Source organism: Macaca mulatta, chromosome 6 (assembly GCF_049350105.2).
Source record: "Macaca mulatta isolate MMU2019108-1 chromosome 6, T2T-MMU8v2.0, whole genome shotgun sequence".
Taxonomy (NCBI): Eukaryota; Metazoa; Chordata; class Mammalia; order Primates; family Cercopithecidae; genus Macaca; species Macaca mulatta.
Genome location: NC_133411.1, coordinates 181,743,714 through 181,769,953, shown reverse-complemented (window position 1 = coordinate 181,769,953; position 26,240 = coordinate 181,743,714). Strand labels below are relative to the sequence as shown.

The 26,240-nt window shown below is 48.9% G+C and overlaps 2 protein-coding genes and 1 long non-coding RNA gene across 45 annotated transcripts in view; 1 reads left to right on the top strand and 2 right to left on the bottom strand.

The window, feature by feature from the left end:
* The window catches only part of RPL26L1 (ribosomal protein L26 like 1), a 493,737-nt gene that overhangs the window by 83,217 nt on the left and 384,280 nt on the right, over positions 1-26,240 (bottom strand). The gene's annotated exons all lie outside the window — the stretch shown is intronic.
* The window catches only part of ERGIC1 (endoplasmic reticulum-golgi intermediate compartment 1), a 120,585-nt gene that overhangs the window by 67,694 nt on the left and 26,651 nt on the right, over positions 1-26,240 (bottom strand). Inside the window, exon 2 of one of the 3 annotated variants that reach the window (XM_077937449.1) lies at positions 16,844-16,996. The exons of 1 other annotated variant lie outside the window; for it this stretch is intronic. In XM_077937449.1, the coding sequence (XP_077793575.1) occupies positions 16,844-16,908 (65 nt within the window). In that variant the 5' untranslated portion in view covers positions 16,909-16,996. Of the gene's footprint in view, positions 1-16,843; positions 16,997-17,025; positions 17,552-26,240 lie in introns of those variants that run through there. One more of the 3 variants, XM_015141419.3, reaches the window with a different exon arrangement.
* Positions 17,458-23,201, top strand: LOC144329599 (uncharacterized). Of its 2 annotated transcripts, XR_013395003.1 has the most exons (3): positions 17,458-17,582; positions 19,478-19,603; positions 21,531-23,201. It is a non-coding gene; the product is annotated as an uncharacterized LOC144329599 (long non-coding RNA). The 2 variants fall into 2 exon arrangements; XR_013395002.1 differs by lacking the exon at positions 17,458-17,582 and having other exon boundaries at positions 17,956-19,603.

The following is a 26,240-nucleotide window of genomic DNA, read 5'->3' as shown; positions in this document are numbered from 1 at the left end:
ATGGTATTAGAGTGGTAATGGAAATATCAGTATGAATTAATCATTTTCAATATACCCAAACACTGAAATATGCACATGCATATATACATATCATATATACATACATTTCCTCGCTCTTTCCATAGAGAAGATCCAGCAACAGCAACAGCCCAATAGCAGTGAGTGTAACGAGCACCCAAATCTTGGCTTCTAATCACTATTCTCTACTTAAAGGAGTCAGAGCTCCTTGGAATGGCTGATTCTAGGCTGGGCAGGAAAAATACAAGATGGGCCTGGAGCACCTTCTTATGTCAGAAACCAAGAAAGTGTTCAAAGAATGAAAAGGACATGTCAAAAGGACAACAAGAGGCCAGACACAGTCAATGGCTCATGCTTGTAATTCCAGCAGTTTGGGAGGCCCAGGCAGGGGGATCGCTTGAGGGCAGGAGTTCAAGAAAAGCCTGGGCAACATAACAAGACCTCATCTCTACAAACAACAACAACAACAACAAAGACAACAACAACAAAAGTTGGGCGTGGTGGTGGCGCCTCTAGTCCTAGCTTGTCAAGACGCTGAGGTGGGAGGACCACTTGAATCTAGGAGTTTAATGCTATGGTGAGCACTGCACTCCAGCCTGGGCTACAGGGTGAGGCCCTGTCTTTAAAAAAAAAAAAAAAAAAAAAGCTCGAGGGGGTTCCCACTGGCCAAAGAATAGACAATGTGAGCATCAAAATAAATAACAATCATCACAGATTATAAGCCATTGGATAAAACAGAAAGGCAGGAATCTACATAGATAGAAATAAAGAAATGAACAAATCAAAAGTTTGATAAAGAATAGGATATTGACATACCTTCAAAGCACTTCCCCAGAAAATGCTTATTAATTACAAAATGGAAAGAGTGACTGTGCAGTAGAGAAACTCGGCAGACATCATCTTTTTGGTGGGGGCTGGAGGGACAGAGTCTCACTGTCGCCCGGGCTGGAGTGCAGTGACATGATGACACACTGCAGCTTCAATCTCCCAAGGCTCAGGCGATCCTCCCACCTCAGCCTCCCAAGTAGCTGGGACTACAGGGACGCGCCACAATGCCTGGCTAATTTTTTTATTTTTTTGTAGAGATGCGGTTTTGCAATGTTGCCCAGGCTGGTCTTCAACTACAGGGCCCAAGCGATCTGCCCGCCTCAGCCTCCCAAAGTATTAGGATTACAGGCATGAGCCACTGTGCCTGGCCCAGGCATCATCTTAACCAGGTGGAGACAGTGGACACCGGAAGCATGGAGACACATCAGCACCCCGTGCCTCCTGATATGCCACACTGAGGAGGGCACAGCACCACTTCTGGGGGGATCCTGCCTAAAAGGTACTGCTTCAATCTAATAATGAGAAAACATCAAACAAATCCAAAGTGAAGGGCAGTCTACAAAACAAAACAAAACAAAACAAAAACTGGCTGGCACTTGTCAAGAGCATTCAGGTCAGAAAGCACCAGAAAAGCTGGGGGAACTGTCACAGATGGAAGGAGACTAAAGAGACATGACAACTAAATCTGATGAGATCCTGGATCAGAAAAAGGCGATCAGTGGGACACCTGAAGAAAGTTGAGTACGAACTGCAGACTGGCCGGTGGCACTGTCTAATGGATTTTCCTGCTCTTGATCATGGCATTATGATTATGTAAGATGTTAACATTTGGGGACGCTTGGGTAAAGGGCATACAGGAACTCTGTACTAGTTTTGTAGTTTGGGGGAAAAGTCTGAAATTATTTCAGAACAAAAAGCTAAAAAAGTATTTCAAATGGAAATTTAGAAAAACATCAAAGACAGAGATGCCACTTATTCACACTTAGAGCATGCCTTTAATCCCGGTTACTCGGGAGGCTGAGGTGGGAGGATCACTTGGGACCAGGAGATTGAGGCTACAGTGAGCTATGACCATTCCACTGTACTCCAGCCTGAGCAACAGAGTGAGACCACCATCTCTAATAGTAACCATCATCATCCTCATCACCACCATCCCACTTAGCCTGTTGTCTTCACACATGGGTGGTCCTTGTAGGCATCTGAATTTGAGGTGCTGGTTTAACAAATGATTGCTGACTCCTAGGTATCAGGCAGAGTAAGTCTCTGCTGGGCGTGGGGACAGGGGCAGGGAGGCAGGCTGGGTGGTGATGAAGCTCTAAGAGGGAGGTGAGATTTGGACCGAAACTACAGAAGGCAATCAAAGGAAAGAGTAAATGATGCTTAACCATAATCACTCCATTCTATGCTGGGCACTTTGACAAACATATTTGCATTTATTTCTCAAAAAAAAAAAAACCCTGGAAAATACTCATATCTCATTTTTCCAGGGAGAAAACAGAAGCTCACAGTCACCAAGCCAGTGAGTGACAGAGCTAGGATTCAAACCCAAGTCTGAGTACACAGGGCATGGTCCTTCCACTGCCTGTACTCTGGGAATCACCAGTTTAAAGCGTACTTTTTGGTAAATTAGATGAAGGTCTCAAGGTTTTGTTCATCTGCTTTTCCAAAGATGCTGCCCCAGAGCAGATGAGAGTCACTGGAAGACAGGGACCAGTTCGAAATTCATTAATTCATTCACCAGCCATGTGCTAAGCACCTAGTATATCAGGCAGTGTTCCAGAGAGTGGGGAAATGAAAGTGATCAAGGCAGACACCACCCCATGAAGCTGCCAATCTAGCAAAGCTCCTGGCTCCTTGGGACTGGCCACCTCAACACTACGTACTGTGATGCTGACTCCATTCCCACGCCACAGAGCCACGCTAAGCAGCAGTGGTGGGGTAAAGGGAGAGCTCAAAAAGAGCCTGGTTTCAGAACTGACCACAAGCCAAGTGAGTCAGCATGAATGTCACTAAGAAAATGGGTTATCAGGAGGCTGGTGAGAGCCCCAGGCATGTGACAGACCAGGAAGTGAGCCGTCCTCCCTGACTGACATTAGTCAGTCCCTCGCCGCGGTGATGTGACCAGTTGTGGCCAGCTCTCCGTCAAGAGAATGTGGAGGAAAGGGTGAAGAGAATGGAGGAGGGAGAGGGATGCTTACAGCAAACCTACTATGTCCTAGGGTCACAGAGGCCTTTGACCAGCATGTTCACATCTAATTGTCTTGACTGACTTGCAAATGAGGGATTATTGCTCCATTTTACAGATGAGGCTCAGAGAGGTTGGAGACTTGGCTAGGCTCACACACCTATGAAGTGCCATGGCAGAGATCTGAATCTGGATCTACTTTATGGTCCTGGTCAGTGTGGGGACAAATCAGGCCCCTTTGGGTGGAAAATATTTGGAAGAAAAAGAATTGGACTGCTTAGCCTCAAGCACAGAAAGCTAAAGGATGGACGATAATAAACACTTACTATTTAAGAAACACTCCCTCCCAGCCCTCCCTGGCCACCGGAGTATGAGTTCTCAAGGGCAGGTCCCGGATCTTTCCTCTCCTGCCCTCCTCTCTGCCCAGCCGAGGCCCTTGGGGAACTGAGTCCATGAAGGGATCTGTACAAGCATAAGGCCCACTGGTTGGCCTTAAACATGAGACTAAGATAAGATGGGCAGTGGTGAAGCTGGGCGATGAGTACACAGTGGTCCCTGTACTGTTTTCTCTACTTTTGTGGATACTTAGGCAGTTTTGCTTTTTTTTTTTTTTCTTTTTTTGAGACGGAGTTTCGCTCTTATTGCCCAGGCTGGAGTGCAATGGCGTGATCTTAGCTCACGGCAACTTCCGCCTCCCGGGTTCAAGCGATTCTCCTGCCTCAGCCTCCCGAGTAGCTGGGATTACAGGCACGTGCCACCACGCCTGGCTAATTTTGTATTTTTAGTAGAGATGAAGGTTTCTCCATGTTGGTCAGGCTGGTCTCAAACTCCCAACCTCAGGTGATCTGCCTGTCTCGGCCTCCCAAAGTGCTGGGATTACAGGTGTGAGTCACCGCATCGAGCCACATTTTTGCTTTTTAAAAAGGAAAATGGGTCAAAATTAAAGCAAGGGAGGAACCAACTGGACTTAAGAAAAACTAACCTGGGCCGGGCGCGGTGGCTCAAGCCTGTAATCCCAGCACTTTGGGAGGCCGAGATGGGCGGATCACGAGGTCAGGAGATCGAGACCATCCTGGCTAACACGGTGAAACCCCGTCTCTACTAAGAAATACAAAAAATAGCCGGGCGAGGTGGCAGAGCCTGTAGTCCCAGCTACTCGGGAGGCTGAGGCCGGAGAATGGCGTGAACCCGGGAGGCGGAGCTTGCAGTGAGCTGAGATCCGGCCACTGCACTCCAGCCTGGGCTACAGAGCGAGACTCCGTCTCAAAAAAAAAAAAAAAAGAAAAACTAACCTGGATGCCAGGCGTCAAGGGAATGGGAGTGGGAACTGGGGTTAGCTGGGCACGTGGATTATCCGTGCTGCGACAGGACCCAGAGACCCCATAGGGCTCCCTGCCCTCAATGCTCCTCATGGTCAGCTCTCGCAGGGACTCTGAGATCACTGTGTCCAACCCGTTCACTTTACAGAAGAGAAAACCAAAGCCTCAAGAAGAGGTGTGCCTTGCTCAGTTGAACATACAATTAAACTCAGAGTATCAAAAACAAAAACAAAGCCAGGTGCGGTTCTCACACCGTCATCCCACTCTGAGAGGCTGAAGTGGGTGGATCACTGTGGCACACAAGAAGGTCCCCCCACAACAAAGAATGACCAGCCCCAAGTGTCAATAGGGTTGAGGTTGGGAAGCTCTGTTGTGTGTGGAATAAAACCTTCCATATGGAAACGCATTTTCCCATTGATCCCATGCTCTCTCTGAGGGGCCTCCAGCTGCTCCTGCCCCCGATGGGTGATGTCACGGCCATGGCCTTAATGGCTTCCATGGAGACCAGCAATCTGGAGTTAGGCAGTGCTTCCCTCTCCCTTTTTGCTCTGTGCCTGAGAAGGCAGCGCTCACTTGGGAAAAAAACAACGCAAAAGAACCCACAAGGAAAAGATGAAGTCCATCTGAATTTACTTTGTGACTTACTATAATGGGGTGGTAAGTACAAGTGTCACTATGTTAATCAAAAAGGTGCCAAATCCATGTCTCTAGCTTCCTTGCGCCTTAGGATACAGCAAGTTCCATGAGAATGTATGGGAAGGTCAGTGCTAAAAGTCAACGAGAACATAGGATTTCCTTAACAGAAATCCACTTTCCGGGCCACATCTAGCCTACAGAGTGAGAAATGGCTGCGGAGCCCAACCCCAAATAAACACGTCTTCCCCTGCTCCCAAGCAAGGAAACTGCCGCTGGAAATGTCTGACTAATGGATTTCATCTGTAATTTCTTTTCATAGCAGAATGCCTCAGCTTTGCTATTTTAACTTTTGCTGCTTGGGACCTTAGTTCTCCCCTGTTCTTGCAGACGAATCTCGGATCACTCTGTGGTTCGCCATATGTGGGCGGCTAACAGGCAGGCACTTGTGATGTCACTGTTTCCAAGGCTTAATGAAATTAGATGCCATTTAGGAGCAAGTCATTGGAAGTGGTGGGTCATTTGTCCCAAAAATAGCCATCAAGGCTTTTAGTTGAAACTCTGGCTCGTCAGCCCTGGACACCAGCCTGTCGGAGTCCTCGGTGCCGAGTGCCAGGGAGGCGAAAAACTCACTCGTTTGGCCACCTACTCATTCCCTCCACCTTACTGAGAACCCCTGGCCGGGGGCTCTACTAGTATAGGTGTGTGCCTGCAGATGTGTGTGCATGCATGTATGTGTGTTGGGGGGCACGCAGGCAAATGAACACACCACAGCCAAGTGGAGGCAGGCGGGAGGGTGCCCTAGAATCATTCTCATCGCCCCCCTCAAATCCTGACCTTGACATTCATACTACTAAGATGAGTTCATATCACTTTCTCCCTCTGTCCAAAGGAAAAAAGGTCCAGCTCTGTCTCTAGCCCAGATGGAGAAGCTTTGAGGGAGGAATAATAATAATAATAATAATAATCACAATCACAGCTATGACTGCTGCTATCCCCATCGCGAGGGCTTACTGTGCACAAGGCCTCGGGCTTACACTTTGCGTTCAGTACCTCAGATCACTGTCATAACCCTGTGTGGCAGACAGTAGCATTCTTTCTGTTTTACTTGCCCAAGAGGCAGGGCCAAGACTTGAACTGGCACAGTCTGGCAGTAGAACGCTGCTTCTCACCCCTGGGCCACATGCCTGCCTGGAAGAGGGAGACAGGCTGGCAGGTGAAGGAGCGAAGGCCTGGATTTATGAGAGATCTAGGTGACGACTCCTGGTATACAGAGCACATATGCTGATGTCACCAACACATATAAGGTTTTCTCCCTGCAGCTCTCTCCCCAGACCTTGGTGCCCACGGCATGGCCTCCCAGCCCCAGCAGCCTCCACTTCTACCCCAATCATCTCCACATGTGACCTCTCCCATCTGTGATAACCCTCTCTGACCACAAAGTCTTGGCCTTTCCCCTCCTCTCCTTCCCACAAAGACCAAGTCTGGACAAAGAGGAAGAGGAGTAAATCTGACAGCTTGGCTTCCAGAAAGCCAGACCAACCACACTCCCCATCCCAAGGCAGCTCCCCGATCTCCACAGGCTCTGGGGACTATACCTGGCCCAGCCCCAGGGTGGCTGCAGGATCTTCCACCCTTGCTGGGCTGGGTCAGATGTGTCCTTGAATCTCCTGTGGGTCATGCAGGGCCTGGCCCATTAACAGCACTCAGTGAACTCCAGGTGAAAATACAAAATGACGTCTGCACAAGGCTATTCGCCACAGCACCAGCTGTAACAGCAAATGACTGGAGACCATCCAAACATCCAGCCAAAGGGGTCACTACAGATCACCCATAAGGCAGAGGGTGATACAGCTGTATGGGACAATGACACTGTCATGGGGAATCTCCAGGATACAGTAAGAGGAAAAGGCTAGGGCAGAATGCTGCATTCTGTTACATTTTATGTGTGTGTCCCTGTGACAGGGGGGTGGGGTGGAGTGATAAAAATGAATGTACGGTCTTGCTTATATCTTCAAAAGGAAGCAAAAGAAGGGGAAACCAAAAGTTTATATGAATGGTTACTTCTATTATTCTTAGGAGATGTATAAAAATATTAAATATGGCTGGGTGCGGTGGCTCACACCTATAATCCCATCACTTTGGGAGGCTCAGGTGGGCGGATCACGAGGTCAGGAGTTCGAGACCAGCCTGACCAACATGGAGAAACCCTGTCTATACTAAAAATACAAAGTTAGCTGGGCATTGTGGCGCATGTCTGTAATCCCAGCTACTCGGGAGGCTGAGGCAGGAGAATCGCTTGAACCCAGGAGGTGGAGGTTGCAGTGAGCCAAGATCATGCCATTGTACTCCAGCCTGGGCAACAAGAGCAAAACTCTGTCTCAAAAAAAAAAAAAAAAAAAAAAAAAAAAAAAATATATATATATATATATATAAAAATAACTTTGAGAAAAAAGTACAAGACCCATATACTGAAAATACTGCTGAGGGAAATTAAAGACATGAAAGCAAAAGTCAATGTGGAAATATAGACATTAGTGGGTCAGAAGATTCAACATTGTAAAGATGGCATTTCTTCCCAAATTTATCCATAGATCAACTCAATTCCAATCAAAATCCCAGCAGGTATTTTTGTAGAAATTGACAAGCTGGTTCTAAGACTCATATGGAAATACAAAGAACTTAGAATAGCCAAAGCAACTGTGAAAAAGAACAAAATTGGATCTGATGTCAGACTTACTATAAACCTTCTAGAGGAAATCATAAGGGAAAATCTTTGTAAGTTTAGGTTAGGCAAAGATTTTTCTTTTTTAGATGAGATACCAAAAAGCTCAATTAATAAAAGAAAAATGATAAATTAGGCTTAATTTTTTTTTTTTTTTTTTTTTGAGACAGAGTTTCACTCTTGTCTCCCAGGCTGGAGTGCAGTGGCGTGATTTTGGTTCATGGCAACCTCTGCCTCCTGGGTTCAAGCAATTCTCCTGCCTCAGCCTCCCAAGCATCTGGGATTACAGGTATGCGCCACCATGCCCGGCTAATTTTATATTTTTAGTAGAGATGGGGTTTTGCCATGTTGGCCAGGCTAGTCTCGAACTCCTGACCTAGTGATCCACCCGCCTCAGTCTCCCAAAGTGCTGGGATTACATGCGTGAGCCACCACACCCGGCCCTAGCAATTTCTTAAAACTTAAACATACATTCACCATATGATCAAGCCATTCCACTCTAGGCGTTTGCTCAAGAGAAATGAAAGCATGTGCCCATACAGAGACTGTATATGAAAAGTCATGGAAGCTTAATTTATAATAGCCACAAGATAGAAACAACCCAAACGTCCATCAACAGACAGATGGATGAACAAGGTGTGGCATATTCATAAAATAGAATATTACTCGGCAACAAAAAGCAATGCAGCATTGATACATGCAACGACATGGATGATTCTCAAAATAATGATGCTGAATGGCAGGCGAACTAGGGTACATATGGTATGGTTCTGTCTATAGAAAATGCTAGAAAATGCCAACTAATCTAGAGTGACAGCAGATCATCAGCTGCCCAGGGAGAGCGGAAAGGACAGGGAGGAGCAAGCTTTGGGGTGTGGTGTAGACATCCACTATCTTGGCTGTGATAATGGTTTCACGGATGTATACATATGTCATATTTTTCACATTGTACACTTCAGATGTGACATTTATTGTAAGTCAATTATACCTCAATAAAGCTGTCTGAATAAAACATTTTAACAGCCATAATTAAAATACATCCCATACATTAAGTGATCCATGAGTTCATAAGGATACTTCCTAAAAACAAGTAACGAGCTTTGTTGGACACCTTGAAGATCCTACACCACCAACTCATTATTCTGAAAATCGGTAAATAAAGAGAACGCACTTACTCTGACTTTTTTTCTTGGTATAAAATGTATTTCTAGATAGCCAAATAGTTGATGAGGGCAAAGTTCTGTTTTATACAATAACTGCAAAGAATATATGCAGAAAGACTAAGAGAATTAGAAAAATCCTCTTTGTGCGTCCCCTGATGAAGTCCTGGATCTAGACAATAACCAGCAATGACAGGAAACTTCCTACCAGATAGACCAGGCTGCCCCTGCCTGAACGCAGTGATCCATCTGAGCATCTCCAAGAGACGAAGGCCAGTTGTTCTGTGCCTCTCAATGTGACATAATACAAAGCACACAGCAGCACCCAGGAATGCTTCTTGCCAAGGGAACTGACCCTGAGTCTAATCAAGGTTCCAGATCTAACCACCAATTTACAAAAAATACCAGCAACAAGTTACATGATTCAACAAGCCCAATCCATAATGTGGGCATTCTACAGAATAAATGACCTAGTTTCTTCAATAAATAAAGGATGTGACCAGGCATGGTGGCTCATGCCTGTTGTCCCAAGACAGGAGAATCGCTTGAGCTCAGGAGTTCCCTGGGCAACATAGCGAGATCCCATCTCCACAAAATATTTAAAAATTAGTCAGGTGTGGTAGCTCATGACTGTAATCTGTTACTCAGGAGGCTGAGATGGGAGGGTCACTTGAGCACAGGAGTTTGAGACTTTAGTGAACCATGATTGCACCACTGCACTCCAGCCTGGGCAACGGGATGAGATTCTCTCTCAATAAAATCCATAGGCAATAGGTAGACCTTGTTGGATTCTGATTCCCTTTAACCCTAACCACTGACTTTCACTTTCCCAGCCTCCTCTGTGGCCTGGGGTGGCCATATAACATTGCTCTGACTGATGATAAGAAGCAGAAGCCTGCTGGGGGTAGAGTGCATTTGCTTTTATCAATCAAAGTGTCACACATCACTGGCACTAACACTTCTACCCCAACCCCATCTTCCTGTCTTGGGTGCAGACATAACATCTGGAGCTGGGGGAGCTCCTCTGAGACCATAAGGGAAAAGTGCAGCGGAGAGCTGAGATAAAAACTCCCGCATCCTTGAGATGCTGAGCCAACACCAGCAGCAAGCTACCTCCAGTCTTCTTGTGACATGAGAAAAAAAAAAAATGAAAACAAAAAAACTCTTATTTAAACCTCTTCTAGTCCAGTTTTCTGTTACTTCAGCTAAAAAAGCACTCCTTACAGATAGCATGTAAAAGAAAAAGCACAGGAGGTATGGAAAGGCCTTGACTTTCCGCCATTCATCAGCTGGAGAACTTGAATGAATTGCCGTTCTACCTGGAAGGTTCTGCCCTTGCATCTCTGTACGGCTTGCTCCCTCACTTAAGTCTATTTTCAAATGTCATCTCCTCGGGGGAGCCTGTGCTTACTCTGCCCGCTTTTTTAAATTTTTTTTTTTTATTTTTTGAGACAGGGTCTCACTCTGTTGCTCAGGCTGGAGTGCAGTGGCACGACCAAGGCTCACTGCTGCCTCGACCTCCCTGGGCTCAGGTGATCCTCCCACCTTGGTCTTTCAAGTAGCTAGGACAAGCGCACACCACTGCACCTGGCTAATTTTTGTATTTTTTGTAGAGACGGGGTTTTGCCATGTTGCCCTGGCTGGTCTCAAGCTTCTGGGCTCAAACAATCTGCCTGCCTCAGCCTCCCAATGTTGGGATTACAGGCGTGAGCCACCACACGAAGCCTCTGCCCTCTTCTTTCTTCACAGCACTTAAAATCACTCCCTGACATTGAGTTATGTGTATCTGCTCACTGCCTGACTCCATCAGAATATAAGTCACCAGACAGCTGGAACCCCATCTGTCTACATCACCAGGGCCTAGAAAAGTGCCTGGCATAGAGTAGGTTCAAAAGAAACACTTGTGCAATGGATGAAGAAGGCAACATTTCTCAAAGTGTGGTCCAAGGACCACTGCCTCAGAATCTGTGGGAAGCTGGTTACATTTACAGATTCCGGCCAGGCGAGGTGGCTCACACCTGTAATCCCAGCACTTTGGGAGGCCGAGGCGGGCGGATCACCTGACATCAGGAATTTGAGACCAGCCTGGCCAACATGGTGAAACCCCATCTCCACTAAAAATACAAAAAAAGTGCCAGGTGTGGTGGCATGTGCCTGTAATTCCAGCTACTTGGGAGGCTGAGGCAGGAGAATTGCTTGGACCCAGGAGGCAGTGGTTGCAGTGAGCCAATATCATGCCACTGCACTCCAGCCTGGGGGACAGAGCGAGACTCCATCTCAAAAAAAAAAAAAAGAAAACAAATTGCAGATTCCAGGGCCCCACTGTAGAATGAACTGAACTGGTATGGGGTAAGGCAGGCAGGGCAGGAATCTGCTTTGCTGAAAAGCACAGTTCTGGAGACGCCCATGCAAGCTGGAATTCCTAAGGTGTAAGGCATGTGTTTATTTCTAACTTCAAGCAGATTTCCTAAGACTTTCAGCCCGCACCCACCTGACTTACCACAGGTCAACAGAGGGACGGGAAAGGGGACTGGCATTTCCTGGACTCCTACCCTATGGGCCAAGCACTGCTTAGACACTTGGCCTAATCTATTCACAGAATCTTCCCTACTACTCCTGAGGTTCCTTCAACAAATGCAGAAACTGAGGCTCAGAGAGGCCAAGCCACTTGCCTAAGCTCACACAGCTAGCAAGAAGCAGAGTCAGGACTGGAACCCCGGCCAGCCTCCTCCTGGAGACTGAACACGGATCCTCCCTGGCCTCCCAAAAGCTCCCCACTGGGCCCTGGGAGCCTTGGCTCTCCGTACTCATCGCTGCCCTCCTGTGCCACACAGGGCCCATGCTGACAGCGGGCCGTGGCACTGGGTGAGTGAGGGAAGGATGCAGGGTCCACAGAGTTGAGGAAATGTGGTGCTGTGTCACCTGGAAGCCCTGGTTGGGCAAGGCTGGAGAGGGGCCCCTCATCCCCACTCACCTCCCCCACCTGCAACAGACAGATGAGCTCAGGCTTGCGCAGGAAGAGGAAAGGCAGCCAGGGCTTGGCCGGGAGTCAGGCTTCCCGCTTGTCAAGGCCACAGGGAGTGCTGGGCCGGGGGGAGCAAGAGCCCCCCAAGTGTTTCCAACTCACTGGAAATAGGACACGGCCTCCTGGCCCCACACCGGGATACAACAACATCCTGTGTGCAGATGCTATAAATGGAAATGTATTCTTAGAGGGGCAGAGCATGAGCCGGGTTTTTCAAAAGTGACCCATCATCGGATAAAAATACAGATGGCATTTAAACGCTGAGCGGCAGGAGCTATTCCGGGGACTGGATTCTCATGCCCGTGGCTCCCCGCCAGGCACGGCCTTTCACAGAGATTTAAAAAGCATAAACTGTTGGTGTCAGTGTTTTTAAGTTTAGGAGGGGAGTATTTAGGGGAAGGAGCCATGCCAAGATACCTGTGAAAGGTGCCCCTTTCGGGAAAACCCAAGTGTCCCTTGGCCTCCACCTGCCCAATTGATTCAGCTTTGCTTTGTGCTATGAGACCACCGTTTTTCTCTCTCTCTCTTTTTTTTTTCTGAGATACAGTTTTGCTCTTGTTGCCAAGGCTGGAGTGCAGTGGCACGATCACGGCTCACTGCAACCTCCCCCTCCCAGGCTCAAGCGATTCTCTTGCTTCAGCCTCCCAAGTAGCTGGGATTACAGGCATGTGCCACCACGCCCGGCTAATTTTTGAATTTTTAGTAGAGGCAGGGTTTCATCATGTTGGTCAGGCTGGTCTCAAACTCCTGGCCTCAAGTGATTCACCTGCCTCGGCCTCCCAAAGTGCTGGGATTAGAGGTGTGAGCTACCGAGTCTGGCCTGAGACCACCTTTTGACAACACTCTCAGTGACCTTGAGAAATAAGTCAAGGCTGAGTTCTGGGGAGGCCTGGGGTAAAAGCACAGTGCAGGATTAAGATTTTAAGAGGGGAAGGAGAATGATATTTACTGAGCACCTCCCATGAACCCAAGTAGTAACTCATATTGTCTCATCTGATCCTCAAATCTGATCCTCAAAACCATTCAGGTACAAACCCCGGCTTCACCCCCATTTTTACAGAAAAAGAAAACTGAGGTTCAGGAAAGACTGTGTAGAGACAGTGACTCAGACTGAGGCCTTGAGTACAGGCAGACACATGGGGACGAGGCTGGAGGAGAAAGGGCGGAAGTTCCCGCAAAGCTTCATGGCCCCCTGAGGCCCAAGGTTACTATATCTCATGGCCAAGCAGGAGTACATGTCCTCGTCCATCTGAACACAAGGCTACTGCACTGAGCTGGGAGCACAGTGAAGAGACCTGAAGGGGCAGGCAGCTGTGCGCTTTAGAAAGCAAGATCTGGCTCACAAATGAAAAGATGAGATTCTCCACACAGTCCCAGGCAAAAGCGCCTTAGGAAAGGGGTCAGCATGTTCTCCTTGTCGGCCTGGCTGAGACGCTGGTTGGTGATCACTTTCATTTGGGCGTATCTCGGTGTTGTCAGTTTTTCTATAATAAGCAGGTTATAAATAAAAAGAGAGACACAGTCAGGGCCTGTCTTAGCAGATCTGTCTTTGGCTGCTATCTGTCCCTTCTTCCCACCCCACTGCCTGCCAACATTCTTTGTTCCCCAAAGACCACTGCTGTTCCAGCGCGGTGCCATCTGTCTGCATCACCCCCTCTCCTCCAGCAGCTCACAGTACTTTGCATCACCGAGTGCTTACTGTGGACCACGCACTGATCTAGGTGCTGGGAGCACATCAGGGGTCAGACACAAATCTCCCTGCCTTCACCTAGATTATCTCCTAGTGGGAGAGACCAACAGTGAAGGAACTCATATATGTCAGTGCTGACAAGCGTTATGAAGAAAAATAAAACAGGTTAAGGAAATAGTGAAATGCCAGGGCCCTTCGGATGGGGCTCATCAGACAAGGAGATCATAACATGCAAATGGAGATAGAATTAAATGAGACAACAGCCACAGGGATAGCCAGGGAACAGCATTCCAGGCAGAAGGGACAGCAAGTGCAAAGGCCTTGAGGCAGGGAGCGTCAGGTTCCTGGAACAGCAGGGAGCAGCAGGGAGGCGGATATGGCTGGAGTGGCCAGTGAGGTCAGAGGCCTCAGGCAATTGAAAACTCAGCTCACCATCCCTTTCTCTGAGAAGCCATCTCCAATCAGCCTCAGGCCGGATGAAGTGCCCCCAGGGGGCCCTCTGCAGCCCCTGAGGTCTCCCTGTTATTACTGGGCACATGCTGTGATTGATGTCACTGAGCATGCGTGGACTGCATTCACAAATGAACAGTACAGCCCACACTGCCCCGTTAATACTATTGGTGTCTTCCCCTCAAAGCTGTGAATTCCTCAAGGGCAGGAGGTTGTCTTACACGTCTTGGGGTTCCCCAGGGGCTGGCACTGTGAGCTTAAGTGGGGAGCGTCATCTTTAAGCAGCAAAAGGCCCACTGAGCCAGGGAAGACTGTGGGTCTTTCCTGAGCCAAGAGCTCACCTGAGCTGTGCAGGCGAGTACCCTCAGGGAGCCACTTGGTTTCCTCACCACCCACCGGCAACGAGGCTCCACAGAGGAGATCCAGGTAGGCAGGCGGGGAGGAAGGGAGCGGCCGCGAGAGGGAGGGAAGGGCTCTGTTCCCCGCTCCCCCTGCTAAATTTCCCACATCTGCCTCAACCTGTGCTTTCTTCAACAGTTCATGGCATAACTGAGCCCCTGCTTTAAGGAAAGCCCACATGAGAAAATAAAAATGTAAAACTAATTCATCAGGCAGTTATCATTCACAGAGAGGAAACACCTTTCCCTCTGAAAGAGATTCCAGGAAACGTCAGCATCCCCAAGTCAATTAACAGACCCAAGCACTGGTAACCCAGCAGCTCACATCAGCAAATGAGAGACGGCCAGGCCTTACACGTGGGACAGAAGTATACTTCACGTGGGAAAATGTCTACTGAGAATAGGCAGGAACTGGAAGGTAGAGAAGTGGGCTGGGTGTGGCCTGTGGCAAACTGTGGAGTCCATAGAAAGCCTCCCAGCTTGGCACATGGCTGGAACCAAGGGGTCCCAGGGCAGCCAGATAAGCGAAACCAGAAATCTGGGGAATGAGGTGAAATCACCAATTAAAAAATGATGCCAAGTATTTTAAAAATAAAATAATATGCAAAGCAAAGAAAACACTTCTGTGGGTCAGACGTGGCCTGAGTATTATCAGTTTGTGAACTTGGCCTTAAATCTTGAACATGAAGTATTTTTGTGTCAGAATAGTCAGTAGAATGAAAAATATAACAAGAAGAGAGAGAAACATAAAAGTTATAGAGCCAGAAGGGAGCTTCGAGATCATGGAGTTCCTGTGTGGTCAAGAGGTTTCATCTCAGGGATCAAGTCTAGTGGTTGCCAGGCTGCTAACTAAGGCTGAGACCTGACTCTGCTGGAGCCCGGAGATAGATTAGCAATGTCTGCCAAGGACATGGGAATAGGAACATTTGCTCCATACTTTCTGGGTTTGATGAGTCCAGATGCATCTTAAAGGCAAAAACTGATCCAGAAAGCTGTACCAAATTGCCTAATGTCACAAGGAAGAACGAGTGTCCCATCTGGGGCTCTTCTCACGACACCCCCAGATGCCCCTAAATATTTTGATCTGCAGTCTACCAAAAATTAATCTTGGAGAGAAGCCATCTCTAAACCAATAATGCAAGTGGATAAGAAAATTTGATTTTTACAGTGATTCATTTTCTCCATGACTTCTTAGAGGCAACATCTTTTCTAAACAGCAAGGCGAGTCTGAACCCTGACAAAGCCATCTGAGGCTGCTGCCTCTGGCACACAAAATATCCCAGCTGAGGGACGTGAGCCCAGCCGAGGGGTCTGGCGCCAGAGGGAGCCTGGACCCACCAGAGAGCAGTGGCTTGCCTCCCAACTCGGCCCTCCCCATCCCACTCGGTGTGAGTCATGGCCAGCGACTTCAGTGTGCTGGCTGCAGAGTCCTCAGTTTTACTTGGCTCCTGAGCAAAATGTACTTTTCCAAAGGACACTCATTCAACTGAGGCTGAATTTTGCAATTCCCTGGCAGGGGTGAGGCCAGCCTCCCCTGAGCACACACTGTCCTGGGGAATGGGGACCAAAGAATGCAGTTGTCACTCCCCTCACCTCCTCCTTCCTCCTCCCCAGGGGGGAAGATCTGTCTATACCCTGTCAGGGCCCTGGCATGCCTGCCATCCCCTCAGCCTCTGCTAGTCACCCAACAGCAACCATTGCCTCCCTCTAGCTCCCCATGCAGGGTGCACTCCTGAACTGGATTTCAAACTACACCTGACAGCAGGCCTGGAAAAGATGAGCCCACAGCTAAGCCAGCCAGGGAAGCCCCCACACCAGGCAGAGCTACACCCCACTGCACATCACTGCTGGGGTTGTGGTGGCTCAAGCACCAAGTGCATAGTGAACCTGTTTAACTTTTGTCCCTCTTTTAAAACATAAGATTTTTTAGAGCAGTTTTAGGTTTATAGCAAAATTGAGCAGAAGATAGCGATTTCCCATATCCTGCCTGTCCCCACACATGCACAGCCTCCCTCACTATCAACATCCTGTACCCGAGGGGACATTTGTTATGACTGATGAATGAACACTGACTCATTATTGTCTCTCAAAGTCCATACTTTACATCAGGGGTCACTCTTGGTGCTGTACATTCCTTGGGTTTAGACAAATGTATAATGACATGTATCAATCACCGCAGTATCACACACAGTGTCACTGCCCTAAAAATCCTCTGTGGTCCGCCTATTCATCCCTCCTTCCCCCCAGCCCCTGGCAACCACTGATCTTTTACTGTCTCCATAGTTTTGCCTTTTCCAGAACGTCACAGAGTTAAAATCATACAGTATAGAACCTCTTCAGATTGGCTTCTTTCATTCAGTAAGAGGCATTTAAGGCTCCTTCATGTCTTTTCACAGTTTTCTAGCTCATTACCTTTCAATCCTGAACAATATCCCATTGTCTGGATGAACCAGTGTGCTTGGCATTTCAATCCCCATGGATTTTCAGAGCCAGGGGCTCTACTGTCTCACGCATTAGCTGCATGACTTTAGACAGATTCTTCTCTGAACCGCCAGTGTTTTTCATCTGTAAAATGGGGTTAAAATACTGCTTACCTCACAGAAGTAAGAACGCAGAAATGCACGTAAGGCATGAATGGCAGCTCCCAGCACGTAGCAAGCACATGGTGGACGTGAGCTGTGCTTAACATCATCGCTAGCACTGCGACTGTCACTACATTCCTGAGCTTTCTCAGGGCTTCTCTTTTCTGCAGAGCAGCATGGAGGGGAGTACAGACAACCCAGCTTTCGGCTCAAATCCTGCCTCTGCTAGGCAACTGGCTGAACCTCTTGGAGTCTCAGTTTACTCATCTGTAAAATGGGGAGGGGCATTACGTCTCCCTCCTAGGGAGATCTTGAGAAACGAATGAGATCACGAATTGGAATGTAGAAAGAACCCTTGGCATTCACTAGGTGCTCAAAAAAGGTCAGTTGCTCACTGTGAGGGAGAGGTCCTCCGTGCTTCCTGTGAATAGCCCTGCTGAGCCCAGAAAGCAGGGAAGGGAAATTGTGGGTATACTTGCAGACGGAGAGGGAAATCTAGACCCGCTGCCCAGCACCAGGGTTGAGAGCCCCTCTGCTGGTTCATGCTACGGTAGAGAGAGAAGGGAGAGGTAAGTGCCCTCCTGCCTAGCCCAGCCAGGACCCAGAGGACTGGGGGGCGGCGAGGACTGGGGGTGGAGTAACCTCTGCAGCGAGCCAAGGCCTGCCTGGCTGTCTTCTTGGTGTCAAATGACGGCAGAGGCTGGAACACTGAGGCAGTGGCCAAGGCCAGCCAGCAGTTGTTCTTGCGGCCTCCAAGGAGTGGAAATAGGGACAGGGAAAAGTTACAGGCAGCAGCTAGCAGTTCACAGCAGGTTCTGTGGAATTGCTGGGGCTAAGCAAGGACTCCTGTGCTCGCCTGTGAATTGTCCTTGGCCTTTCATCCAAACTGGACCTGCCCACCTGGGAGGTCCACCACCCCCGCTTGTACCCAAAGGGATCACACCCTAACCATGCAGTGTCACTGATGCCAGGAGGGAGGGGCTGCCAGCAACCCCACTTTCCAGGTAGCACGATAAAGGTCACCCAAGGTGGCATTGCTGGCAAGCACTGGAGCTAGAATTCAAACTCTTGGCTTGCGGATCCCCCACAGCCTGAAGCCAAGGTCTGCAACGATTCTGCATGGCCACTGCTCTCCATCTGCATCATCTCCATCTGCATCATCTCCACCTGCATCATCTCCACCTGCATCATCTCCATCTGCATCATCTCCATCTGCATCATCTCCATCTGCATCATCTCCATCTACATCATCTCCATCTGCATCATCTCCATCTGCATCTCCTTTCATTTCCACATTCATGCATTTGTTCATGCGTTCATCCAGCACCCGTTCAGCAACTATCACTAGCACCTGCTCTGCTAATGATAAAAATGGGAGCCAAACAAAGGCAGTCTCTGCCTGCCTGGAGCTAGAGTCAAGAAAACCTCCACTGAGAATGCAGAGTTACAGAATGAGATAAGCATCGGGGAAGACCCCTGGGCCTCCCTTGCCTCTACTAGACAACAGGCTGGAGAGTACAGGGCGGTGAGCCTGGAGTTGCCCTTTCTGGGTTCAAGTCCCAGCTCTGCCACTTGCTAGCTGTGGCCTGGGAGAATTCCCTTCACTGCCCCGTGCTTCCGTTTCTCAGGTTGTCAAACAGTGCTCACTTCACTGGCGTGCTCAGAGGGGGTTCGCATGTTAGTACAGGGAAAAGGCTTAGCACAGTGCCTGGCCCCCATGGGGGAGTGCTTCTCCTGTGACACAGTTGCAGGGTGTAGGGTACATGGAGGACCACAAGCATTTTCTCCCCAAAGGAGAAGCTCCTTCTCCCCCACAAATCCCTCTGAAGGCTGCCTCTGCAAAGAGGTGGCACCAGTGGACACAGGAAATTAGGCCCCAAAGAGGGGCACGGTGCATTCCCCATAGGTCCAAGATGAGAGAAAATCTAGGGCAGCGGCAGGGGCCCCCACCAGGTCATGGCTGCTGTCTGAGGGCTGTGAGCATCTCCCTCCCACTCCCACTTCTCTCCACTTCTCTTCCCCACTCCGCTCTCCTCCTGCCTCCCCAGCTGGCCTTTCCTTCTGGACTTTGCACCAACTCTCTTGACCTCTAGAGCATGGAGGTGAGGTTCTGAATCCCAGAAACACTTGGAATGTTTACATTAAAGTTTAATTGGATTCAGCAATACAAAATAAGAAAAAGCAACTGTATACTCACTCAAATAAAGGATCTGTTAAGAAATTGTACATAGGTAGTACAAATTTCCCAACTTGCATGGGAAGGATAAATACCACATTTAGAAGAGTATTTCTCCTGGGATGGGATGGAGATGGGTCAAAATGGAAAGTGCAGGCAGAAGAGAAATACAGGAGCTTAAGGTTTGCTTCTTAGGATGGGAGGTGGGTGTATATTATTCTTTATGTGATTCTACATGTCCAAAATATTCTATGAAATAAAAAATAAGCTCAAAAGTACCCCAATCAGGTATAAAAAAGAATGAAGCACTGATCCGACCACAAGAATGGATCCCACAGATGGGACATGGGATGAAAGAAGTCCAACACACACTGATCAGATCGTATGATTCCACGCATGTGACCTGAAGAACAGGTAAGACTAAGGCAAGGGGAGGGAAGTCAGGAGACAGGTCACCCCACAGCGGGGGTGCTGGCTGGGAAGGGGCATGCAGGAGCTTTCTGGGGCACTGAAAGTGGTGTGCACCTTGATCTGGGGGTGGCCACATGGGACTATCAGGTAAAAAGCCATTGAACTGTATACTTAAGAACACTTTACAATCTGCAATACCTCAATTAAAAAATTCCTTAAACATTTAGAAAGGAAAAAAAACAAGTCCTCAGCCACATTTGGGAACTCTTTGCACTGGCTTAGGTTAATATTAAAGAGACTGTTTTAGAATTTCTTTCTATAGGCCAGGTGCAGTGGCTCATGCCTGTAATCCCAGCACTTTGGGAGGCTGAGGCGGGTGGATCACCTGAGGTAAAGAGTTCGAGACCAGCCTGGCCAACATGGTGAAACCCCATCTCTACTAAAATACAAAAAATTAGCCAGGCGTGGTGGTGGATGCCTGTAATCCCAGTTACTTGGGAAGCTGAGGCAAGAGAATTGCTTGAACCTAGGAAGCAGAGGTTGCCATGAGCCAAGATCGTGACATTGCACTCCAGCTTGGGTGACAGAATGAGACTCTGTCTCAAAAAAAAAGAATTTCTATAGAATTTGATATTTGATTCCTTCATTCGATCACTTCCTCTGGGAAGAGCGTTGAGCAAGGCTCTGCGGCAGATACACAAGGGAACTGCTCCAAGGCCCCAAGGACGTGAAAGTAAGCCAGGCTGACCCAGGCTGGAATCTTAATTTGCTCTTACTTGCTGTGTGAGCTGGGCTTAAGTGGTGTCCCTCTCTGAGACTCAGTGGGCTGACACGCAAAACGTGGCCATGATAAAAGGAGACAGTGTTCAGCACTGTGCCTAGCATATAATAGGTGCTCAAAAAAAAAAAAAGCGGGGGGGCCTGTTAATATGGTGCATGCTTTAACCCCCTACAGCAATGCTTTTACCAACCGCAGATGAGGACAACTAGTGGGTTAAGAAATCAAAGTAGTAGATTGCAACCAGCATTTAAAAAAAAAAAGACGGCCTGGTGTGGTGGCTCATGCCCGTAATCCCAGCACTTTGGGAGGCTGAGGCAGGCAGATCACTTGAGGCCAGGAGTTTGAGACCCAGCCAGGCCAACCTGGTGAAACTCCGTCTCTACTGAAAATACAAAAATCAGCCAGGTGTCGTGGTGCGTGCCTGTAGTCCCAGCTACTCAGGAGGCTGAGGCATGAGAATCATTTGAACCCTGGAGGCAGGCGGAGGTTGCAGTGAGCTGAGATCATGCGATCGCACTCTGGCCTGGGTCACAGAGCAAGACACCGTCTCAAAAAAAAACAAAAACAAAAACTAATTGTCATTGCGTGTAGTAAGAGAAGCACTGTTGAGATGTTTATGTTTTGAGACTGGAGTCTCCCTCTGTGGTCCAAGCTGGAGTGCAGTGGCGTGATCTCGGCTCACTACAACCTCCACCTCCCAGGTTCAAGCGATTCTCTTGCCTCAGCCTCCCGAGTAGGTATGCACCACCATGCCCAGCTAATTTTTTTTGTATTTTTAGTAGAGACAAAGTTTCAACATGTTGGTCAGGCTAGTCTCAACCTCCTGACTGTAAATGAGCCACCCGCCTCAGCCTCCCAAAGTGCTGGGATTACAGGTGTGAGCCACTGCGCCCGGCCATGTTGAGTTTTCATACATTGTACACTGGGTTGTGATATAAAATGTATTCTTCAGAGAGTAGATGTCAAAAACGATTAAAAGCCCTGGTCTGTTGTGCCACATGCAGTGCTGTGACATAGTAGGTACCAGCTCCATATGACAAAGCCCTGCTCTCGGAATTAAGTCAGAATAATAACATACTAGGAGGATAATTCTAACACCTCTAAGAAAGTCACACGTTTGTTTTTTTTCTTTTCTTTTCTTTTTTAAAGAGCCAAAATGCTATGAAGTAGAGAGATCAGGGGCAGCTGCGTGGAAGAAGTGGCTTCAGATCTGGACCAACAAAAACGCTGACTTGAATTCCTGGAAGAGAGAGGTGGGCTTGGCCACGGGAGGACTCCTGGCCACTCAGCCTGAAGGTGCGACTGGACGTGCCCAAGGAGTCTGTGTCTCCTGGCCCTCCGGAAGGAGGTGGGCGGTTCTGGGAGGCTGCGCAGTGGGTATACCTAAGACGGTTTTAGGTGAAAACCAGAGAGGGCAGCAAGTAACACAAATCACCCACAGAAGCAGTGATTATTTTTCCACTTTTCTTTCAATTCTCATCATCGAGTTTAGAAAAAAAATCTCATTTGGTGCCAGCAGGTCTTTTGACACTTAATAATCACACTTTTTTAATAAAAAGAACACTAGGCCAGGCACGATGGCTCACGCCTGTAATCCCAGCACGTTGGGAGGCAGAGGCAGGCGGATCACTTGAGGTCAGGAGTTCGACACCAGCCTGGCCAATATGACGAAACCCTGTCTCTACTAAAAACACAAATATGAGCCAGGCGTGGTGGTGTGCTACCTGGAGTCCCTGCTAATGGGGAGGCTGAGGCTGCAGTAAGCTGGGACTGCACCGCTGCACTCCAGCCTGGGTGACACAGGGAGACTTTGTATGTAGGTATACATGTGTGTATAAATAAGTAGAAGGCTAGGCTTCAGGCACGGAACCGTCTACCAGCAATAGCTCTAGGACAGAACATTCATCTCACTGCTTTGACTTTCACAGGTGCCTTGGACTCATGGCAGGTCTTCCATTTATTTAGAGATGAGGTAAAGGGTTTGCCTTTTAAAATTCATCTATGCAAGCTTTTTAAAAAGTGAGTCCATTTAAATAAAACACAAAGCATATAACAGTATGAGTAGATGTAGGTGCGGCACAAACTGTGATAGTGGCCTTAGAGTGATTGAAATTTGAGAAACACTGGTAAGGACGTCCCAAATTTGAGGTTGGGGAAGTTTTTCACATCCTGACATCAATAAGTGCCACTAAAGGACACGTTCCCTGCTGAGTCAGTGGAGAACCAGGCTCCCTTCAGGAAGAGAAAAGTCAAGGCCGGCCAGCCAGCTTGCTGCGGAGAATTCTTCAAGGAAATGGGATTTTGCAGCCGAAAGGCATCTACCTTTGTGCTCAGGAGTGCCCATCACCATTGCCGTCCTCACCACTAGGCCTTTCTATAAACACGTGCCCATTTGTGTGGTCTCGATGCCGTAAGGAAGTCTCCACTTACATCTTCCTCTACTGCACTTCCTTATCTCCCCCCTTACCTAGTGCCATGCTTTTTTTTTTTTTGAGATGTAGTCTCACTCAGTTGCCCAGGCAAGGTGGCTCACACCTGTAATCCAGCACTTTGGGAGGCTGAAGTGGGCAGATCATTTGAGGTCAGGAGTTTGAGACCAGCCTGGCCAACACGGTGAAACCCTGCCTCTGCTAAAAATACAAAAATTAGCAGGTGCAGTGGTGTGCACCTGTAATCCCAGCTACTCGGGAGGCCGAGGCAGGAGAATCGCTTGAACCTGGGAGGCAGAGGCTGCAGTGAGCCGAGATCATGCCACTGCACTCCAGCCTGGGTGACAAGAGCAAAACTTCATCTAAATAAATAAATAAATAAATAAATAAAAGTTCTTGGCAGGAATTTATAAACTTTCCAGTGAGCAAAACGAGGCCTTGAGGTAAACTATGTCTTTCTACATTTCTACTGAAAAGCAGTCCACACTGCAAAGCGCTTTTTCCTTTTCACTTCCTCCTCTTTTCTTATTTTCTGCCCTTACCTTATTCTGCCCTGCCTATCACCCTGAGTTTTAGAGCTGGGGAGCACCCGGCTGTCCCGGCAATGCCAAAAAACAGAGCTATGCCGTGTACACTTTGTCTAAACAAGGCCAGTAACTTGCACTTGGGCTGACACATGCATTATTTACCAATTCCTAAGTACCTACTATGTGTCAGGCACGGTGCTGGGTGCCTTGACCCAAATAACATGCCTTTCATCTTTACCCCAACGTTAGTAGATCAGTGTGATGCTTCCCATTTTACAAATGAGGCAACTGAGGTTCATTCATTCAGCCAACGAGTAGTCAGCATCCACAAGTGCCAGGCTCCACTGATGGCACTGCAGCAACAGGCGTGAACAAGACAGGCCAGGCCTGTGCTCTGAGGAACCAAGGCTCCCACGGAGGGTACAGATAATAAACAAGCCAAAAGGAGATGGGACTGTTCCAGAGAGTGGGAGGAGCTATGAAGGAGAACAGGGGGGTCTGACAGAGCCAGACGGAGAGCACTGCAGGCTGGGTGAGGTCAGGGCAGAGACCCGAGGGAAGGGAGGCACCCACTCTGCCAAGGGCCCGGGAAGAGCATTCTGAGCAGAGGGAATGGCCAGCGCTTGGCCACGGCTCTGAGGTAGGCGTGAGGCTGGCCTGTGTCAGGAGCAGCAGTGGCCACTGCGGCTGGCACGCAGGGAGGAGCAGGTGGCACGGGACGAGGTCAGCAAGGCGGATGGAGGACACATCCCACAGGCCCTGCAGGCCACGGCAGGACTCGGCTTGTTTTCTGTGGTGGATGTGAAGCAGAGCGCAGAGTGCCCAGGAGGGTGGATACGTTTCACCCAGAGTGACCCCAGGCGGTCACTGCCAGGGCCGGTCTCCGGCCGAGGCTGGCTGAGCCTACATCCGCCCTCGCTGGCCCTTCCTCCTCACACAACGCCAGCCCAGGCCCTCAGGCAGAGCTCCAAACACTGTGGAACTCTGGCTGTGGAATATGTTTTTGTGCTCACAAAGAAACACAGGCGTGGTTAACACCCTGGACTGCTTCCTCACACAAGATCATTCAGAAGCCCCACCGTGGATCTGCAGATCCAGAAGCACTCAAGCACCAGTCCCTCTCTTTGTCCTGACCCCAGGACCCAGCCCAAGGGTGGCTTCCTCCCAGACACCTGCTGGCCCAGATTCTGCAGCAAAGCCTCGGAGCAGTCTGTTTCTTTCATGGTCACAGCTCTGAGGCTGCACACATGCTCCCAACCCTGCATCCAGGGAGCTCTTGTGCATGCAGTGTGGTGCAGTGATGAGGGGGCAGATGCAGGAGCCGGGAGGCCTGGGTTCAAACCCCAGCTCTGCCCTGGCTCAGGGCAACCCTGGGCAGGTTAATTAACCTCTCTGTGCCTTGGCTTCCCAATGTGTAGGTTGTTCCTAATGACTGGGTGTGGGGATGAAGCATGTTAACAGATGTGAGGGGGCAGAACGGTGCAGGCATAAAGAGAACCCTATTCAGGGCTGGCTGTGATCGTCATCATCACCAAAGTCCTTCAAGGTTGCCACACCTCTCCACACCCTCCTGCCCTCCTCTGCTCCCCCATCAGGGAACTGATGAGCCCACTTGAGCGCACGGTCTCACACACCTGAGCGACTGAGGCTGGAGACACGTCTTGTTCACCTCTGTCCCTGCCCCTCCCTGGCACTGAACCAACGCTGTTCGGTGAAAGAATAAATAAGAAATGAACAAACACATAGGAGCATGGGACAGTTAAATGTGCGTCAAAGGTAAGATTAAAAGCTTGAAACTTCTCAGGACAAGTACTTTCAACAGAAGCACCTCTGGCAAAGCTGAATAATTAAGAAAAGGCCTGTAGGCAAAGCACAGCTTAAAGGCAAGAAACAGTTGGGAAAATAGAACAGAGCTAACCCAGCCGACAAACAATCCAGAAGCCCAAAGTACTGACTGGAGTTTGGAGTTAGAGAAACCCGGCTTCCAAATCCTGAAGCCACCACCTATGGGCCATGCTGTGGTCTTGGCAAGGCCACTGTGTACAGCTGGGCAGGCTGTCCCCTGCCCAAGGGCACCTGCAGAGGACAGGAGCAAGGGCTGCAATCCAGCCCAGGCTCAGCGCAGGAGGTGTGAGGGCTACGGAGGGCTCCAGGGGCCCTAAGGAGGAGGCTTTTAAGGTGATTCCCTCAGAGGTAGCAGAGAAGCGACCAGCAGCACCAGGCATCTGTGGCAGCTCTCTGAACCCCGGTTTCATCCTGTAAAGTGGAGCCAATGAGAGCAGCCACACTTCACAAGGTTGGGATGGCACTGTGACCTTTAGGACATTTTTTTTTTTTTTTTTTTTTTTGAGACAAGAGTCTCACTCTGTCACCCAGGCTGGAATGCAATGGCATGATCTCAGCTCATTGCAACCTCCGCCTCCCGGGCTCAAGCAATTCTCCAGCCTCAGCCTCCCGAGTAGCTGGGATTATAGGCGCCCACAACCACACCCAGCTAATTCTTGTATTTTTAGTAGAGATGGGGTTTTGCCATGTTGGCCAGACTGGTCTCGAACTCCTGACCTCGAACTCCTGACCCACCTTGGCCTCCCAAAGTGCTGGGATTACAGGCATGAGCCACCGCACCTGGCTCCAGGACACTTTTTAATTTCTAATCTTTTAATGTCTAGTGCCTAGAACAATGCCTGGCACAGAGTAGGTGCTCTGTGCATCTGTCAAATGAATGAATGAACAAACCAAGGAGCTAATATATTTGATAGGCACCCCCACTCCTTTTGCTTCCCTCATGGCAGCCTGTAAAGCAGGTCCCGACGCCATGGGCTCAGATGTCGGCGGGACCAAGAACTCTAGGAAACTCTCCCACCCTTCAGCCTGGAAGAAAACAGAAATGGGGGCAAGCTAAT